The sequence below is a fragment of the Nerophis ophidion genome, linkage group LG19, assembly GCF_033978795.1.
Source record: "Nerophis ophidion isolate RoL-2023_Sa linkage group LG19, RoL_Noph_v1.0, whole genome shotgun sequence".
Lineage (NCBI taxonomy): Eukaryota > Metazoa > Chordata > Actinopteri > Syngnathiformes > Syngnathidae > Nerophis > Nerophis ophidion.
Window position 1 is genome coordinate 11,309,782 of NC_084629.1, and position 20,591 is coordinate 11,330,372.

Below are 20,591 nucleotides of genomic sequence, written 5' to 3' on the forward strand. Positions count from 1 at the left end.
TGTGGTTGCAACATAACTCTGTTATTCATACTCAAAACAGTGGAAAATTCCAATATATTTTATGAAGTTAACATACTGATGTTACGGATTGGTTGTTTTTCAAGGGCAACAGGACAGCCACTATCTTCACATACTTCTTGAATGATTAAAAAAAAAAGAAAAAGTAGAGCAGTCAGTAGGAGATAACAAGGGTAACAAAACGGTTGACTTTCATCAAAACATCCTGCAAGGCAGACAGAGCTCTGCATTTTACAGGGGGAGGGAAGCTGAGTAAATTTCCACTCACTCCGCTGGTGCGATACGTCGGAAATTTCCATTTCGCCGACGACTACATTTCCCGGCGAGCCTTGCGCGACGTATCCGATGCCGGTGAGAAAACAGGAAGGAAGATGCCCGACTGCATACATTGCAGTATGAAAAAAAAAAGCCAAGTATTGCCACAAAAAAATAATAGCTTCGTTTCCTGGATGCATTAACAATTCAACAGGGAACAGGGTTGTTGGTATTGTACTAAGTTCACCAGATATTTATTATAATTATTCATGCTCACGTGATCCGGTTCCTTTTGTGTTTTTACAATAGTCAGCTGAATGTGGTTAATTTTGCGCATTATATTTGGCGCCAAGTGAGCACCATTTACGAGGCAGACAATTTGTGGGCATATAACGGTCACAAAAATGTCCACTAAACTTGCGGCACGTGTTACATCCACGCAAAAAAACAGCCATCTATCGAGGAAGGAGTAAAGTTGGAAGTGTATTGACACAAAAATGCAAGTGCATGTGTTCACCAAGGCCTGTTCAGTATCCTTTTAGGTAAGAGAGCAACAGTGAGACGGAAAGGAGGGGAAAACAAGCCTCTTTGGCCGAGGTAACAATAAAACCATTGTTTTTCTTCCCACCACCTCCCAGTGGTTTTGACTTGGCTGATTAAAAACACCAGTGATGTCTTCCAATGTTCACTACACACATGATCACTGTTTCATTGCCACTGTAATAAACACATTGGCTCTGAGGGGACCGAATCCCTTATTACAATGGCATGTGTGTACAATATTGGCAATGCAAATTTGATGGCATCTAACCTATCCAGATGTCAAATGAGCTTCTATAAATGCAGAAAAATAAAGAATCACTCCCTGCTTGGCACAAATTAAATCACCAAAAAGGATTCCAGAGGGTGGCCACCGCTGCTGCTCACTGCTCCCCTCACCTCCCAGGGGGTGAACAAGGGGATGGGTCAAATGCAGAGGTTAATTTGTGTGTGTGTGACAATCATTGGTACTTTAATCTATAGCAAAACATATGGCTTCTGAGAAATACTAAATACTAATACTTATGTACGCTGCCATTGCAGTGCCATCTATTGACAAAAAAATGTAAAGGCCTCCAGATTTACAAAGCAGCTGCACAATCACCCAGGAAGAGACTTACCTGCACAAACATGGCTTTGTAGAACTGTCAAATAACAAATATCAGAGCAAGTGGGGTTTTTTTTTACACTAACCTTGAACTTAAGGGTCAGTCTGGTGTTGGGCCCCTGGTTGAAAAGCCCTGTTGCACATTGTACAAAAATAACACGCTTACTGTTGCCCCATATTTAGAGCACAGTGGGCTTGGTACTTACGGCTGCTTCACGGTTATCTATTATTAGGCATACTTTCCATCAGCAGGAGTATCCCAATAGGTCTATAAAGAGATGGCTGTCTTTGCCAACAAGGGCTTGTGTTCTTTGGTGCAATAGGAGCCGAACTACCAGCAAATGTAAACACACTCTAGAAAGTCTAATTTGCCCAAGAGAATTAAAGGCCTACTGAAAACCACTACTACCAACCACGCAGTCTGATAGTTTATATATCAATGATGAAATCTTAACATTGCAACACATGCCAATGCGGCCGGTTTAGTTTACTAAATTGCAATTTTAAATTTCGCGCGGAAGTATCATGCTAAAACGTCGCGGTACGATGACATTACGCATTGTAGAAGACATTTTGGTCCAGCACCGTTCACAGCTATAAGTAGTCTGTTTTCACTTCACTTTCCTCATCCATAAATCTTTCATCCTTGCTCAAATTAATGGGGAAATTGTCACTTTCTCGGTCCGAATCGCTCTCGCTGCTGGTTGCCATGATTGTAAACAATGTGCAGATGTGAGGAGCTCCACAACCCGTGACGTCACGCGCACATTGTCTGCTACTTCCGGTACAGACAAGGCTTTTTTATTAGCGACCAAAAGTTGCGAACTTTATCGTCGATGTTCTCTACTAAATCCATTCAGCAAAAATATGGCTATATCACGAAATGATCAAGTATGACACATAGAATGGACCTGCTATCCCCGTTTGAATAAGAAAATCTCATTTCAGTAGGCCTTTAAGTCAGTGCAGGATAATGTGTTGCCAGATATTTACATGACTCATTTTCAGTGGATAGTCAATTAATACTGATCTCTACAGCTCCCTTTAACCAGAGTAATAGTAAAGCATACAATCCAAACAAAAAAGACATAACAAAATAATGTCAGAAAATGAGATAATTCATCATTGTAAAAAAAAGTTTTAATAGACAATTTTTTTTAAGTGTGTTTGGAGCAATCACTGGGTTTTATTGCACAACCACGCTTTACAGATGCATGGCCATCTGCCATGATCCTTCCCCAAAACCTTAGACGCAACATAAAAAGCTTGGATTGCATATTGTTAGAAGTTCAAGTGAGATTTCATTGGTGTATTTTGTTTTGTTTTTTGCCTGGAGGCGCAAAGAGAGAGTCTTGTATTTGCTCAGCCAGCAATTTTCTGAGTTGGATTTTTCAATGCAACTAGCCACAATTCATCATCCATAGAATAAAGTCCAGGGTTCTCCCGATGTGAAATTGATAACACATAAAATACATTATAACCCATTTGGCACAAGGTGATGAATTCCCCACACTCGGATGGATGTGTACTACCTGCCAGTACAGTTTGAGCATGAGGCTTTACTCCAGTTTGAGTATTTGTCATCAGAGACTACCTGCTCCAGAATCTCATCAATGACATTACACTCATAATTGACTTGGCCCAGGTCCAGATAAGGCACAAAGTTGACAAGGAGGCGCCCAATGTTGTGACGCAGCTCAATCAAACTGAGAGAAAAGAGGGAGAGAAGCAAATGACAAAAAGCAATTAAAAAATGTCTTGCCAAACACACAAGACTGCATACAAATACACATAAAAAAGGTTTTGGGTTTTTTCCCCAACCTTTTGTATGTATCCGGACTTGAAGCTCTGTTCTCTGTCTGCGTACAGTTCTGTGTTTGCTGTCTGGGCTGCTGCAGCAGCTTCATCCTCAGGTCTGTGCGCTGCAATGACAGGAATTTCCTCTCCCGCTCGAGACTAGCCAACTGTTTGAGGACAAGAAGATGTGGACAGCACACAGCAGGGGTAAGACACTACAGACCAACAACAACAAATAACGCCGCTCATGGCTGGGTTTGCTCGTCAAGAATTTTTACTAGGAAAATTTGTGAAAATGGCTGAAACAAGCAGAGACAATGTTGATTCTGTGTTTTGGTCGTGTTAACATAGGGATGTGACAATAATCAACAATAATGATAACCACCATAAATCTCCTGACAGAATTACCGTTTTAAATTAAAATTCTCCAAAAAACTGTGATTGGTATCTGCACTTTGAAGATCTCTCGGTCTAATTGGCACCATCTCGTTAGCTTAAATGCTAACATGAATATTTTATAATATTAAAATGTATTTATATTTTCCCATTAAGAAACAACATACCCTAGGGGTGTAACAATACACAAAAATTTTGGTTCGGTACGTACCTCGGTTTAGAGGTCACGGTTCGGTTCATTTTCGGTACAGTAAAAAAACAACAAAATATACATTTTTTTGGTTATTTATTTACCAAATTTGTAAACAATGGCATAACATACAAACCCTGTTTCCATATGAGTTGGGAAATTGTGTTAGATGTAAATATAAACTAAATACAATGATTTGCAAATCATTTTCTACCCATATTCAGTTGAATATGCTACAAAGACAACATATTTGATGTTCAAACTGATAAAAAATTTTTTTTTTTGCAAATAATCATTAACTTTAGAATTTGATGCCAGCAACACGTCACAAAGAAGTAGGGAAAGGTGGCAATAAATACTGATAAAATTGAGGAATGCTCATCCAACACTTATTTGGAACATCTCACAGGTGTGTAGGCTAATTGGGAACAGGTGAGTGCCATGATTGGGTATAAAGATAGCTTCCATGAAATCCTCAGTAATTCACAAACAAGGATGGGGGAAGGGTCACTACTTTGTAAGCAAATGGTCGAACAGTTTTAGAACAACATTTCTCAACGAACTATTGCAAGGAATTTAGGGATTTTACCATCTACGGTCGTAAAATCATCAAAAGGTTCAGAGAATCTGGATAAATCACTGCACGTAAGCGATGATATTACAGACATTTGATCCCTCAGGCGGTACTGCATCAAAAACTGACATCAATGTGTAAAGGATATCACCGTATGGGCTCAGGAACACTTCATAAAACCCCTATCAGTAACTACAGTTTTTAAGTTAAAGTACCAATGATAGTCACACATACACACACTAGGTGTGGTGAAATTTGTTCTCTGCATTTGACCCATCCCCTGGGAAGTGAGGGGAGCAGTAAGCAGCAGCGGTGCCACGCCCGGGAATCATTTATGGTGATTTAACCCCCAATTCCAACCCTTGATGCTGAGTGCCAAGCAGGGAGGCAATGGGCCCCATTTTTATAGTCTGTGAAGGCACCATTAATGCTGAAAGGTACATACAGGTTTTGGAGCAACATATGTTGTCATCCAAGCAACGTTATCATGTACGCCCCTGCCTATTTCAGCAAGACAATGCCAAGCCATGTGTTACAACAGCGTGTCTTCGTAGTAAAAGAGTGCAGGTACTTTTCTAGCCAGCCTGCAGTCCAGACCTGTCTCCCATTGAAAATGTGTGGCGCACTACGAAGCGTAAAATACGACATCGGAGACCCCGGACTGTTGAATGACTGAAGCTCTACATAAAACAAGAATGGGAAAGAATTCCACTTTCAAAGCTTCAACAATAAGTTTCCTCAGTTCCCAAACGTTTATTGAGTGTTGTTAAAAGAAAAGGTGATGTAACACAGTGGTGCACATGTCCTTTCCCAACTACTTTGGCACGTGTTGCAGCCATGAAATTCTAAGTTAATTATAATGTGCAAAAAAAAAAGTTTATGAGTTTGAACATCAAATATAGTCTTTGTAGTGCATTCAATTGAATATGGGTTGAAAATGATTTGCAAATCATTGTATTCCATTTATATTTACATCTAACACAATTTCCCAACTCATATGGAAACAGGGTTTGTACATATACAAACAGGGTCCATTGCCAGGGTTAATGTGGTCAACATATATAAAATAAAAACTAAATAAGATCAGGCTCAGAATTGGTTTCTTAACAAAACCTTTCTACATATAAAGTGCTTTTTTTTATTGAGACTTTTATTAGTAGATTGCACAGTACAGTACATATTCCATACATCCATCCATCCATTTACTACCGCTTATTACCTTTGGGGTCGCGGGAGGCGTACAATTGACCACTAAATGGTAACACCCCTAAAAGTTTTTCAACTTGTTTAAGTCGGGGTCCACGTTAATCAACATTTAACTGCCTGAAGTTGTTGTTCAGATTACATAAAATGACAAAACTTTTCTTCTACATATAGAAATTGCAACATTAAATAGTTTCAAGTCAAATCAACCTTAGATTAACCCCCGCAGCCTGGCTAACTTGGCAGTAAGAGGATATATGGGCTCGTTGTTCTTCCACCATAGAAGTGGGTCAGAATCTACTTTTGATGCAATGTGGTATTAAATCTGCTGTTATAAAAACATTTCTTATTGCTTTAGCCCTGCCTGACTCGCCGAGGAGAGGCTGCTTGAACGGGTTAGCGTGTTTGACGTGTTGTCAGAAGCAGCTGCTGAATAATGTTGGCCAACCTCCATCCTCCGTTGTTGTATCGCGCAACCAACGTGTTCCCAAACGAGAGATCCTAACGAGGCAGGAGGGTCTTCGAGCTCTGGCTTTTACATGTTGTCGTAGCCCGGTCGCTGATAGCATGCCCTGTGTGTTGTGCCTCAGTGTGCATTGTTTACACAACGTGCGGTACGCTACTTAACATGTCCGTGTGGAAACTTGTTCGGTACACTTCCGAACCGAACCCCTGTACCGAAATGGTTTAATACAAATACAAGTACCGTTAAACCCCTGACATACACCAATCTAAAACGTATATAAACACATTGCTGTCTGAACAACTGAACTATTCAATTGTGAACATTGAACCTGCAAGCTGGGACATTTACTGCACATCCATGTTAGCATACCTTTGGGGTTTTGCTATGTTCTAAAACAGGGGTGCCCATTACGTCGATCGCGAGCTACCAGTCGACCGCGGGGGGTGTGTCAGTCGATCTCGAGCCAGGCTTTTAAAAAAATTAGAGCTAAAAATTAGTGATCATTAATCTTCACCAAGACGTCACTTAAATGACATTCACTGTACCGGAGGGTCTTGTGAGATGACGCTGGCTGCTGCAAGATCATTATTATTAAACTATGACCGAGAGGAAGGCGAGAAACACTTTTTATTTCAACAGACTCTCGCGCCGTACCTTCCGTCAAAACTCTAAAGGCCGACTGCACATTTCCTATCTTCACAATAAAAGCCCTGCTTCATGCTGCCTGCGCTAACTAAATACAGAGTCTCGGAAAACTGGCGTGCACAAGCGGATTCCCTCAGACTCTTATTTAGTTAGCGCAGGCAGCATGAAGCAGGGCTTTTATTGTGAAGATAGGAAATGTGCAGTCGGCCTTTAGAGTTTTGACGGAAGGGACGGCGTGAAAGTCTGTTGAAATAAAAAGTGTTTCTCGCCTTCCTCTCTGTCATTTTTTCATAATAATGAACTGGCAGCAGCCAGCGTCATCTCACAAGACCCTCGGGTGCCGTGAATGTCAATCAAGCAAGCTACGGAATTTGCCGCCAATGTTTTTCTTGTAAAGTGTATGGAAGGTGGATGAATTAGATGCCAAAAACCAACCACTTTCATGTGGTATTGTACAGAAAGGACCACTTTTTTTCTCCTCCATTTGAAAATATGGGCGTTATCATTACTGTCTGATTCCAATCAATGCAAGTCATCAGAATCAGGTAATACACCAACTTATATTCTTGTCTTCGTGAAAGAAAGACATCTATATGTGTTACACATGCTTGTATTATCATTAAACACATTTAACTTGTTTACAAAAATGTCTCTTTCATAAATAAATAAATATAAATGATATATATAAATGAGGTAGATCCCCTCGAGTTGGTCAATTGAAAAGTGGCTCGCCTGCAGAAAAAGTGTAGGCACCCCTGTTCTAAAAGATGCATGCACCAATTTTTTGAGCATTTTAGAGACAGTCCTGCAGTGCATTTACAATGGAACCCACTTTTTAGCACTGTGAAGGTGTGCCCTGGGATTCAAGAACAGCAAGCGTTCGCTGGAATGACACAGACGCCAGCAGACACCAAAACATCAATTTAACTCAGCTCCATAAAGGGGAACTGCAAATTTGGGTGAATTTTGTCTATCATTCACAATCTTTATGTGAGACAAAAACAAGTGCCACAAACGAGCGTTTTTGTGTGATCTCTGGGTCTCAGTTGAATGTCAAAGTTGACCAACTTCTCGGTATATGGCTACAACCGTCGACTATCCAAGTGAGAGACATGATTTATAATCTAGAATTACCTTTCACCAACTCAGAAGTGATGCAACAGCTTAATGTCAATACCGTATTGTAGCTGTACAGCGAGTTAACTCTCTGTGATCACTGCACAGCTAAAAATAGTTTACGTTAGTGCTTATAATAATAGTAAAGCTAGTACTTGGTTAATATTCAGGTTAAGAGATGTAAATGGAGTATTGTTGGTGGTTTTATAGAGGGGTTTATGGTACTCGCATTAGCTGCATTGTAACCCACATCATACTTACAAAAAAAACAATGAAAGTGTCAATTGTACGTGGCTTGTAAATATGCATTTTCATGAAAGGAATAAAAATAAATGATGATGATGACATCATACTTATCATATTAAACATAGAATGCATTAAAAAAAAGTTATTTAATCAAGTTTGCTTGTGTTTTAACACACGCAAACCTTTAGTAGATCAGGCTCAAATAGCACAAACCTTTACTAAAACATGAAATTTAGTCAAGGCTGCAACCCATTCATTATACATGTTTACATTCATTCTAAGGGGAAAATGTGCTTTAAAATACAAACTTTTGTATTTTCAAACCCAGTTTAATAACCAAGTGGGTTTGTAAACCAAGGTTCCACTATACACATTCCCTACACAAACAAAAGAAGACAAGACTACTGACCTGTGAGCGCAGTTGATCCGTCTCCCTGGTTCTTTCATCCAGCGCCCGGACAAGAGACTGAACTTGTCGAGTGATGTCACCCACCTCCTCATCCTCCTCCTCGACTGCGCCAGTGCTGGGTTTGGTCTCGGCACCTTCCAGTAAAGCAGCTCTGCTGCTTACGAGCAGATTAACGTTTTGTTTGGCCTTTTTAAACAAGGTTCTGTAGTCTTTTGGCAACTCCGTCCGGCTTGTCCCGTGGGAATTCCGACTGACCGCATCATGTTCCTCACACTTTATGTCTTGATCCGAAAGCCGATGAAGTAATTGGGTCACTTCTTCGTCATCACTATCGATACAGTATATTGGTTCCTCTGTCTGAAGGGATTTATTTCTGTTTGCAGTCTGGCGATCACTTTCTTGCTTAATTGATCTTTGCTGTATGCCGCGTGCGTTGACCCTTTCTTCCGTTTCCTCCAGCTTTTCCTTTTCACCGTCATCGGTGCGTCTGTCTGGGTGACTGTGTGCGCCATGCCGAGAGGTGGTGCAGGGGAGGAAGTGATTCCTGCAGCTTTTGGCCCAAACGACGTATTGCTGACATGAGTATTACTCGATTCAAAACCCAATGTATTGGGCTGGAGGATACTGATTGACTCATTACTGTCATCTGAGGAAACTGCAGCAGAGCTCAGTCGGTCAACGTCTATCAAAGCGTTTACTCTGTGTCTTTTCTGTGTACTTCGTGGCTCATCGGCATTCCCTCTTTTTCCCCTATTGCACACACAAATCGCAGTAACTTACTGCATGAAGTGACCATAGCTGAACTGAAAAAACAATAACCAAAAAAATCCTACCTTGAAGGAGGTGTCGTTAGGGAGCACACATGTGAAATAATCGGAAAACCACTGCTACCAGAGGGGCTGGAAGCTAGAAAGAAAAGAGGGATTTATCTTCAGTCATTTAAATGATAGCAACACATTTTCTATACCTGATGGTGAAAGGATGGTCACCAGAGGCGCAAACACACTCGTTTTTGGTTTCTCCACATTAATACTACTTCTTGAAGGAGTGGATGGGGAGTGGCCAGTCTGCATATGAAAAATAAAAAACACTTAACACCAATTAATGTTCACATTGCATCTAAAACAGAGGTGTTCAAATCTTTCCAACGAGGGCTCCATACTGTAAAAGCAAAGGATGGGGAAATTTTAAATTATATGAAAAAGGCAAACACCAATTCAATATACCATATACTAAACGTTTGGAGAATTAAGACTGCTGAAGAGTTCATTGTAAACAACATAGTGTGAATTAGTTTAACACCAACAGGTGAGTATGGCAACAGACATTTCAAAACGCATGTAAAGGGAGCTAAAGCTGCTGGATGCTGACCACTCATGAATCAAAAAGGGCAGACATTAAATTACATCTTGTGGAAGTTGCAGTTCTTCCCAGACATTTGTATATCTAACTTAAATTAGGGGCCGCTACATGTAAATAAAAAAAACCTAAAGTAAAATGTATTTTAGCGTCCAGAAGAAGCCAGGCGCTATTTTTAGCTTTTATTTCCAATTCTATAGTAACAACGGGTCCAACCCCAACAAGTATTTCCTCCGTGCACACACAAATGTCTTCATGTTTTCACTCCAAGACAGGCAACACTTTCTCATTGTGTCCATGGGAAAAACGATCATCATAACACACTAACAATGTCCATATTAAAAATACCAGTGGAGTGGAAAAACAAGTTTATTGTATATGCTTAATTGCGTTTCATTGCATCCATTAAACCAGGGATCTCAAACTCAATTTACCTGGGGGCCACTGGATGCAGAAACTGGGTTTGGCAGAGCCGCAAGAAAAGATTTCTTAAAAAAATCTAACATGCACTTTTTAATGAATTCACCTTCTATGAATGGCTTTCCCGCCCTAGCATTGCTAGGGCAGGAAAGCCAACCCTCACGATTTTTCCAGGAGACTCCTGAATTTCAGTGCACCTCCTGACAATCTACCGGTGCAACCATTTTCCCGAATTTGTCCCAATTTTCACCCGGCCGAAATAATTAAGGGCTGCCGTGACTGCACTACCTTTAACGTCCTCTACAACAGTGGTTTTCAACCTTTTTCAGTGATGTACCCCCTGTGAAATTTTTTTTAATTAAAGTATCCCCTAATCAGAGCAAAGCATTTTGGTTGGAAAAAAAGAGATAAAGTAAAATACAGCACTTTGTCATCAGTTTCTGATTTATTAAATTGTATAACAGTGCAAAATATTGCTCATTTGTAGTGGTCTTTCTTGAACTATTTGTAAAAAAAGATATAAAAATAACAAAAAACCTGTTGAAAAATAATCAAGTGATTCAATTATGAATAAATATTTCTACACATAAAAGTAATCAACTTAAAGTGCAATCTTAGGGGATTGTAATAGAGACCCATCTGGATTCATCAACTTCATTCTAAACATATTTTCACAAAAAATAAATCTTTAACATCAATATTTATGAAACATGTCCACAAAAATTCTAGCTGTCAACACTGAATATTGCATTGTTGCATTTCTTTTCACAGTTTGTGAACTTACACTCAATATACACAACCTCAACCGACGCAAGTAGGGAGGGTGGAGGCGTGGGGGATTGGTGGTAGCGTGGGTGTGTGTATTGTAGCCCGGAAGAGTCAGGGCTGCATGGAATTCTGGGTATTTGTTCTGTTGAGTTTATGTTGTATTACGGTGCGGATGTTCTCATGAAATGTGTTTGTCATTCTTGTGTGGTGTGGGTTCACAGTCTGGCACATATTTTTAACAGTGTTAAAGTTTTTTTTTACGGACACCCTCAGTGTGACTTGTGTATCTGTTGACCAAATATGTCTTGCAACATCACACATGTGTACTGCTCAGTCAAATGTAACAATCAAATAGGTTTGCACACTGTCTGCACAGGATTCGGAGGGCATTAAGAACAGTGCAATTGCGGCACCCCCTGAGTGTTGTTGATTGGGTATAAGTCGGCAGGGATTACCAGAGAATGGATAACCCGATATAAAGGGGAATCTGTCAAGTTCCGTTCATATTAAATTCGCGGGCCGCACATACATTAAATTGTCATATCAAAGTGCGGGCCGCAAAATAACATCTCACGGGCCGCAATTGGGCTTCGTTCCACATGTTTGAGACCCCTGCATTTAACCATATCCACTTGTATTTACAATCCGCAAAGTATGTGAAAATAAAGTCGATACATTGCAAAATGCCACAAAGTCAGTCATTCATTTTGAATATTCCGAACGCTAATTTCCGTAGATTGACGTCAGTGGTGTAACGCTTCTGTACTCTGCTAATTGTATCCGAATAGTCATAGTGGAAATACGCAAAAATTAGAGAGCAATGTGCTGTCTATCATTCACAATCCTTATATAAAACCTGAACACGGGTTTTTATGCATTCTAAGTCGTAAATAAATACATGCATAAATGGTCTGTCAATGAGGGCTCTCTATTCCGCCCACAAAACCCTCTAAATAAGCATCCCAAACCCGCCAACAGTACTCTATATACATATTACAACCTGAATATTGACCAAATATTAGAGATGTTATTATACGCACTAGCGGCGGATTGATAACTCACAGCTCAGCAGCCCTCTGCTCCCGCAACATCGCGTCTTTGCTCATCAAAGTTGTTCTAAATGATAAATCATGCCTTTCTGTGACATTCAATTTGTACCCGGAGATGGAGACAAACTAAATTATTGTATAAATGGATGATAGTTTTACTTTGTTGCTCTTTGGTTTAGTAACATTTTTCATACTGTGTTTTTGAGGCAATGATGTTTGAGGGGAGGGGGAAAAAAACACCCTAAGCCCCCTTAGGTTAATTATACAATTAAGCATTTTTCTGTGGTAAACACTGGGCTGCCTACAGCGACAACTGTTAGTGCCATTGATTTTTTTGACACGGCTAATTCGGGACCGTTCAGTAAAATTGTACTGCTTTGTTAAAAATAGCTACCAGTTGCTGGTCCTGTTTATAACAACTGTGATGAAAAGGAAAATGTAGGCTACCATTATCTGAGAGAATGAACTCCCTTACGCTGTAATTGTCTATATGCTTTTCTGTCCGTTAATAAAAAATGTTGACTTTCTTATTCTGCACCTGTCTACATGTTTACTGATCAGAAAACACAATAAAATAAATAATTTAAAAGTAATTACTTACGTGCGACAAAGCCTACGATAAGACCCTCTATACCAGGGATCCCCAAACTTTTTGACCCGGTAGCCGTATTGGGTTAAAAAATTTTGAACAGGGGCCGGGCAATATATATATATATATATATATATATATATATATATATGTATACACACACACACACACACAATGTATGTATATATATATATATATATATATATATATATATATATATATATATATATATATACATACATATACATATACATATACACACACACACACGTATATATATATATATATATATATATATATATATACACACATACATACATACAAATTCATAATCTAAACTGTCTTTTCCTTAAACTGAACAAGTCATATGTCCACACAAGTCATATGTCCACTGATGTTTAAAAACTCTACACTTGCAGTCTAATTTATGTTTCCCCAACGATTTCACCATTCTTTTAGGGGGGGCTCACTATCATTAACTACTCGGCCACCTACTCAGTGGCCTAATAGAGTGTCTGCCCTGAGATCGGTAGGTCGTGAGTTCAAACCCCCCAGTCATACGAAAGACTATAAAAATGGGACCCATTACCTCCCTGCTTGGCACTCAGCATCAGGGGTTGAAATTGGGGGTTAAATCACCAAAAATGATTCCCGGGCGCGGCCACAGCTGCTGCCCACTGCTCCCCTCACCTCCCAGGGGGTGATTTAAGGTGATGGGTCAAATGCAGAGAATAATTTCGCCACACCTAGTGTGTGTGTGACAATCATTGGTACTTTAACTTTAAGCTCTCTGTGACGAACCAGTTCACTAGTAGGCCATGTCCACATGAACACAGATGCTTAATAAACGCTTACTTATATCTGCGTTTAGGTCTCTTGTCCATACGCAGGCGCATACTTTTGTTTTTAAAAACGCAACATTTTGCAAACGCTGGCCAAAATGTAGAGTTCCAAAACTCTCCACTTAGCGTATGCGTGTACACAGCACAAACGGAGACTTGTGGTGACGTCACGGTTGTGCGCAATCATTTCCAAGCTCAACAACACTGCCTTAGAACACATTATGAGAGGACTTAATGTATGCAGCTATTTTCCTTCACCATTAATAAAAAAAGACATGAAAATGAGCTTTGCGACACTCCCGCCGGCACAAATGACAGTCAGCTGTTTTGGATATGATCGCTGTCGAACCACCACCTGATGGGACAATTTTGACAAGCAAGACTTTTTGCTGTGTGTCATAAGAAAGGTGCACCAATTTTTTATGTTTTTAGTCCTTATTTAACGACAAATCATGAAGTTAACTTACGTCTCTTGCGTCTATTTTTGTAGATGGAGCCCGGCGCGACCGTGCTAGCTTGTAAAAAGCGACCAAGCAACTAAAAAAAAAAATAGCCTTCTACTTGTAGTGTGTACTGATGTTAAAGACAATATACACTTCATTACACATTACCATATCACTATATCCATGATTAAATGCTTTATAATTCCACAAGGGCTTTGCAGCGGTACACGCACGTCTATGCACTTAAACATGCTAAAGGGTTTCATTAGTGCGCGCTGATTTGATAAATAATGTACACTTCACTGCACATGTAATTCTGTGAAAACAACACATTCGCTCTTTAGTAATGTTCCCAGGATTCTGTGTGTACGTGCAGGCAGGTCGTAAAGATAATGTTAATGTCATTGGACATCTAAAGTCGATCAAAATAAACATAATAGGAGGTTTAATGTCATCAAGTCAGATATTGCTGCTTTTTTCAGGCTTGGGTTTGGACAAAATGTGCATGACAGCAGGTGTATGCATTTGTGTGTAGACCATACTTGCCAACCCTCCCGAATTTTCCGGGAGACTCCTGAATTTCAGTGGCTCTCCCGAAAATCTCACGGGACAACCATTCTCCCGAAAATCTCCCGATTTCCAGCCGGACATCTATATTGGGGGCATACCTTAACGGCACTGCCTTTAGTGTCCTCACTCAACTGAAAAGGAGACTATTATATATGTCTCTGTTATCCATAGGTTTATCTATCACCCATAAAGTAGCCAGGCACGGAGCTATTTCTCAGCGTGTGTTTATTCCAGCCGGCACCTTAATACAGACACACAACATCCGGATTCCCATCATGAATTGCTTCAAAACTACAGCAAGTTGTAATATCCAAAATTTCCAGCCAGACAAACAATGTTGGGACCTTTAGCGTCCTCTCACCTGAAAAGAAGACTATTATATATGTCTCCGTTATCCATAGGCGTATCTATAACCCATAACACAGTGTCTGAATGGATATAGTCACTCATGAACGGTCAGAGAAGCACAAGGTGGCGGCAAAGCATTATTATGGGCCAACTTGCAAGCAACTTTCCGTTCTCATTTGCAGATGTTTTCAACAAATCCGTGAAGGATATGTTCCTGGATTCAGAAATCGCTCGCCAGTACTCAAATGGCAGAACAAAAGCTACTCAAACAGTGAAAGGTAAGTGTTATTTTTTTTAAGGAAGCAGCAAGTACAGTGCAGTTAGAACTGTGTTTTCATTACTGTACTATATATATATATATATATAAGAAATACTTTAATTTCAGTGAATTCTAGCTATAAATATACTCCTCCCCCTTAACCTCGCCCCCCAATCTCCCGAATTCGGAGGTCTCAAGGTTGGAAAGTATGGTGTAGACCAGTGTTTTTCAACCACTGTTCCGCGGCACTAATGTGCCGTGAGATACAGTCTGGTGTGCCGAGGGAGATTATCTAATTTCACCAATTTGGGTTAAAAATATTTTAAGCAAACCAGTAATTATAGTCTGCAAATGATGTGTTGTTGTTGAGTGTCATTGCTGTCTAGAGCTCGGCAGAGTAACCATGTAATACTCTTCCATATCAGTAGGTGGAAGCAGGTAGCTAATTGCTTTATAGATGTCGGAAACAGCAGTAGGCAGTGTGAAGGTAAAAAAGGTGTTTAATGCTAAAACCAAAAATAAACAAAAGGGGAGAGTCCCTAAGAAAAGCCATTGAAGCTTAGGGAAGGCTATGCAGAATGAAACTAAAACTGAACTGGCTACAAAGTAAACAAAAACAGAATGCTGGACGACAGCAAAGACTTACTGTGGAGCAAAGACAAAGTACATCTGAACATGACATAACAATCATTAACTTCCTCACAAAGAACGATAAAAACAACTGAAATATTCTTGATTGCTAAAACAACTTTTTAAATACACCAATGGTGCAACTGGACACATCCTCAGTGATGTAACCTAGGATCACAGGGGGTTTCGGGTCTTTCAACAATCAGACCCCCTCCCCTAGGCGACCCAGCCAGGGTTGATCAGGCCCCAGCCTGTGTCCAGGTAGCGCTACTGCCCTACATGCCACGCCTCTCCCCTCCTGATCCACAGCCACCTTGATGCCACTTCTGCTGCATCTGTGACTAACTTCATGGCCCTTTGCTGGCTGGCCCCTGTGATGCCAAGCATTCTGTAGGCCCTGCAGAGAGATTTGCCCACAAACCCTCGACACCCCACTTCAACCGGCCGGCACATCGCTCGCCACCCATTGCTCCGACACTCCTCCACAAGCTGAGAGTACTTTGCACTCTTCCTCTCATTGGCCTCCTCCATACGGTCCTCCCAAGGCACTGTGAGCTCCAAGAGGATTACCTGCTTGGAGGCCACTGAGGTGAGCACAATATCTGGCCTTAGTGTTGTTTTAGCAACCACGTCAGGGAACTTCAACTGCTTTCCCAGATCAACTGACAGCTCCCAGTCGCGTGCTGTTGCCAACAGGCCAGACGAGGTGTTCCGGGCAGCCGGTGTTGACTTCTCCCCAGCTCTGATGAAAGCAGTACTCTTCACTGGGCGGAGGCTCTTGCTGTGACTGACTCCCCTGCAGATGGCATCAGCTATGGCCTTCAGGACCTGGTCATGTCGCCAGCGGTACCGCCCTTCACCCAGGGCTTTTGGACAACAGCTTAGGATGTGCTCCAAGGTTCCTCTCCTCTGGCAGAGGGGGCACCCTGGTGTCTCCACCTTTCCCCAGGTGAAGAGGTTGGATGGACTTGGCAGCACATCGTAGACCGCCTGGATCAAGAACTTTATTCGATGGGGTTCGGCTTTCCAGAGCTCGGTCCATGTGACCTTACGCTCTGATACTTGTTCCCATCTCGTCCAGGCGCCCTGTTGCCGCATTCCCGCCATCTGGCAGGCTCGCCTTTCCTCAACTCCTGCTCGCACTTCCTCGAGGATCAGTGACCTCTTCTCTTTCCCCTGCGCCTTGTCATAGCGAGGTGTTCTTCTGCTACCTAAGCCAGATCTCCCCTGCGCCACTGTTCCCACCAAAACCTTTTGCCGTAGCCTTGCCTCTGCAACATCCACAGCCTCGACAGCTCTCCACTTCCGCCCCGTCCTGACTTCAATCCCAGCCTGTGCAACCTTTGGGTCACTGGACTCCCGATACTGTAGGAGCTCCCTGGACCGTGTCACCATGAACTCCTCGCTCAGGCTGCTGATGGGGAGCTTCAGTTTGTTGTTATGCCCGTATAGAGCAATGCTGCTCAGGCTTCGCGGCAGTCCTAGCCACCTGCGCAGGAACCTACTGACCCTCATCTCAAAGCCTTCCACCGTTGAAATGGGGACTTCGTACACCATGAGGGGCCAGAGGATCCGAGGGAGAATCCCGTGCTGGTAAATCCAGGCCTTGAACTTGCCAGGAAGGCCAGACTTATCCACCACGGTCAGCCAGGTCTCCAGGTCTTGGTTGGTCGATCTTGTGGAGGCTGCGTCTCTCAGGCTGCAATTAAACACCTTTCCCAAGCTCTTCACAGGTTCCTCGGTGAGTGATGGTATTTTGGTGGTGCCAAGTGAGAAGCAGAATTTGCCAGTAACCTTTCCTTTCTTTAGCACTAGGACCCTCGACTTGGCCGGCTTGAAGTTCATGCGAGCCCAGGAAATCACCTCCTGAAGGCCATTCAAGATCCACCTGCAACCTGGGACGGATGTAGTGGTCACTGTCAGGTCGTCCATGAAGGCTCGGATGGGTGGCTGCCGGACTCCAGACCTGGAGAGGGGACCTCTGCACTGAACTTCCGCAGACTTCACCAGCATGTTCATGGCGAGCGCAAAGAGGATGACTGAGATCGTACAGCCAGTGATGATCCCCTTTTCAAGCCTGTGCCAGTCGGAGGTTGTTTTTCCGGAGGAGACTCTTAGATGGAAGTTGGCATAGTAGTCCAGAATGAGGTCTCTGAACTTCTTTGGAATGTGATGCCGATTCAGTGCCTCTTCGACCAGCTTGTGGGGTATGGATCCATAGGCATTTTCGAGGTCCAGCCACAGAACAGCCAGGTCCCCCTTATTCTCCCTGGCTTCCCTGATGAGCTGAGTGACCACGCCTGTGTGCTCCAGACATCCAGATACCTCTGGGATCCCTCCTTCCTCACAAAGAACGATAAAAACAACTGAAATATTCTTGATTGCTAAAACAAAGTAAATGTGGGAAATATCGCTCAAAAGAAGACATGAAACTGCTACAGGAAAATACCAAAAAAAGAGAAAAAGCCACCCAAATAGGAGCGCAAGACAAGAACTGAAACACTAAACTCCAAATAAGTCAGGGTGTTATGTGACAGGTGGTGACAGTACACCTACTTTGAGACAAGAGCTATAGTGATGCTTACTTGGTTATGCTTTAAAGTCATATCAAACAATTGCGACAACTTTTTACTGTCAACTGTTCAAATTCAAGTTTATTGTTCTTCGGTCAACAAACAAACAGTTATACATACATAAAATAAAATAAAATGTTGCAGACCGAAGGGGTTTATGCTGAAAATGAAAACTTATTGCGCCTAACCCTATAAGCAATGTCAAGTACAAAATAAATATAAACTTCCGAAAAAAATTTAAATGTCCTTTGCACAACATATTGTGAATATGAGTTTGGTTCTTTTTTAATGATTTCTGCTGGTGGTGTGCCTCCGCATTTTTTCAACACAAAAAAATCTGCCTTGGGTGAAAAAAAGTTGAAAAACACTGGTGTAGACATAGACACTTTTGGAACCACACTTGTGTGGATGGCCATCGTTTTAACCTCATATGTGTGTTTTTGAAACTCTCCGTGTTCGTGTGGACATGGCCTTGTTGTGCACGGGTCTACATGTTTACTGATCCGAAAACACAATAAAAACTATTGAAATAATTACGTGTGACAAAGCCTACGCAAAGTAATTCTTCACAAAGTAGTTAATTTTGATTTGAATTTGTTTCCGCGGTGATGCGCATGCTCATTATGAACGTCGGCCAACTTCCATGTGCACGTTGTTGTGTTTACTATGGGATTTCGCCATCATGGAAAGTATTTCCATCGACATCGAACATGTGATCCGGTGACACGTTGTGTTCAGTTACCTGTTCTCCGACGTACTTAAGTAAACGGTCCATTTTCGAGGCCTTTGTCTGTTCTTTGGGTCGAACGGAGAGCTGGTTGCGTCGCATGAAGCGGGTACACCAAGAAGGCCCGCCTGAAAATTCGCTTACATTAATCTCTTTGGCCACGACCAAGGCGTGAACACGTAACTGCGCCAAAGTCAGGCTTCTCCCGGCATCGCGTTGCTCAAGCACCCATTCTAAGAGTCTTTTCTCCAGCTCAGGCCATCGCGGCTTCTGCCCGCGATTAGCTTTCTTCGTTTGTTTCATTGCAGCGAGCATGTCCTTTGATTTTCGCCAGCACCTGACAACTTTCTCATTCACTCCAAACTTTCTGCCTGCCGTTCGGTTGCCGTTTATGACTGCATATTGCACTACCTCCAATTTGAAAGCAGCACAATAAGATTTTCTCTTGGCAGACATTTTGTTTGTGTTGAGTCTTCTCAGTTCTTTTTCTTTGTGTTTTACGGCGGATGGCATCCACATAAATGGTGCACTAAAGTGAGGATCTGCTCCGGATGTGGCTCTTCTTCTGGTTACTAAACGGGTTGCAGCCATGACAACAAAAAAAGGTGAACACCGCCATCTACTGCTGGATGCTGACCACTCATGAATCATGAATAAAGGGCAGATTTTAAAGGTCTACTGATATGAGATTTTCTTATTTAAACGGGGATAGCAGGTCCATTCTATGTGTCATACTTGATCATTTCGCGATAGTGCCATATTTTTGCTGAAAGGATTTAATAGAGAACATCGACGATAAAGTTCGCAACTTTTGGTTGCAAATAAAAAATCCTTGCCTTTACCGGAAGTAGTAGACGATGTGCGCGTGACGTCACGGGTTGTAGGGCTCCTCACATCTTCACATTGTTTATAATCATTGCCTCCAGCAGCAAGAGCTATTCGGACCGAGAAAGCGCCAATTTCCCCATTAATTTGAGCGAGGGTGAACGATTTGTGGATGAGGAAATTTAGAGGGAAGGACTAGAAGAAAAATGGTGATTGCAGTGGGAGCGATTCAGATGTTATTAAACACATTTACTAGGATAATTCTGGAAAAATGGGCTTCACGGTGGCAGAGGGGTTAGTGCGTCTGCCTCACGATACGAAGGTACTGCAGTGCTGGGTTCAAATCCAGGCTCCGGATCTTTCTGTGTGGAGTTTGCATGTCCTCCCCGTGAATGCGTGGGTTCCCACCGGGTACTCCGGCTTCCTCCCACTTCCAAAGACATGCACCTGGGGATAGGTTGATTGGCAACACTAAATTGGCCCTAGTGTGTGAATGTGAGTGCGAATGTTGTCTAGCTGTGTTGGCCCTGCGATGAGGTGGCGACTTGTCCAGGGTGTACCCCGCCTTCCGCCCGATTGTAGCTGAGATAGGCGCCAGCGCCCCCCGCAACCCCAAAAGGGAATAAGCGGTAGAAATGGATGGATGGATGGAATTCTGGAAAATCCCTTACCCGCCTATTGTGTTTCTAGTGTTTTAGTGAGATTAAATAGTACTTGATTGTCGGAG

At 42.0% G+C, this 20,591-nt stretch overlaps 1 protein-coding gene across 2 annotated transcripts in view; it reads right to left on the minus strand.

The window, feature by feature from the left end:
• Positions 1-2,538: 2,538 nt before the first annotated feature.
• morc3a (MORC family CW-type zinc finger 3a) overlaps positions 2,539-20,591 on the minus strand; it is a 53,938-nt gene continuing 35,885 nt past the window's right edge. For both annotated transcript variants that reach the window (XM_061879149.1, XM_061879150.1), the window contains 5 exons: positions 9,430-9,529; positions 9,296-9,368; positions 8,463-9,212; positions 3,242-3,384; positions 2,539-3,126 (listed from right to left, as the gene is read on the minus strand). In XM_061879149.1, the coding sequence (XP_061735133.1) occupies positions 8,774-9,212; positions 9,296-9,368; positions 9,430-9,529 (612 nt within the window). In that variant the 3' untranslated portion in view covers positions 2,539-3,126; positions 3,242-3,384; positions 8,463-8,773. The remainder of the gene's footprint in view (positions 3,127-3,241; positions 3,385-8,462; positions 9,213-9,295; positions 9,369-9,429; positions 9,530-20,591) is intronic.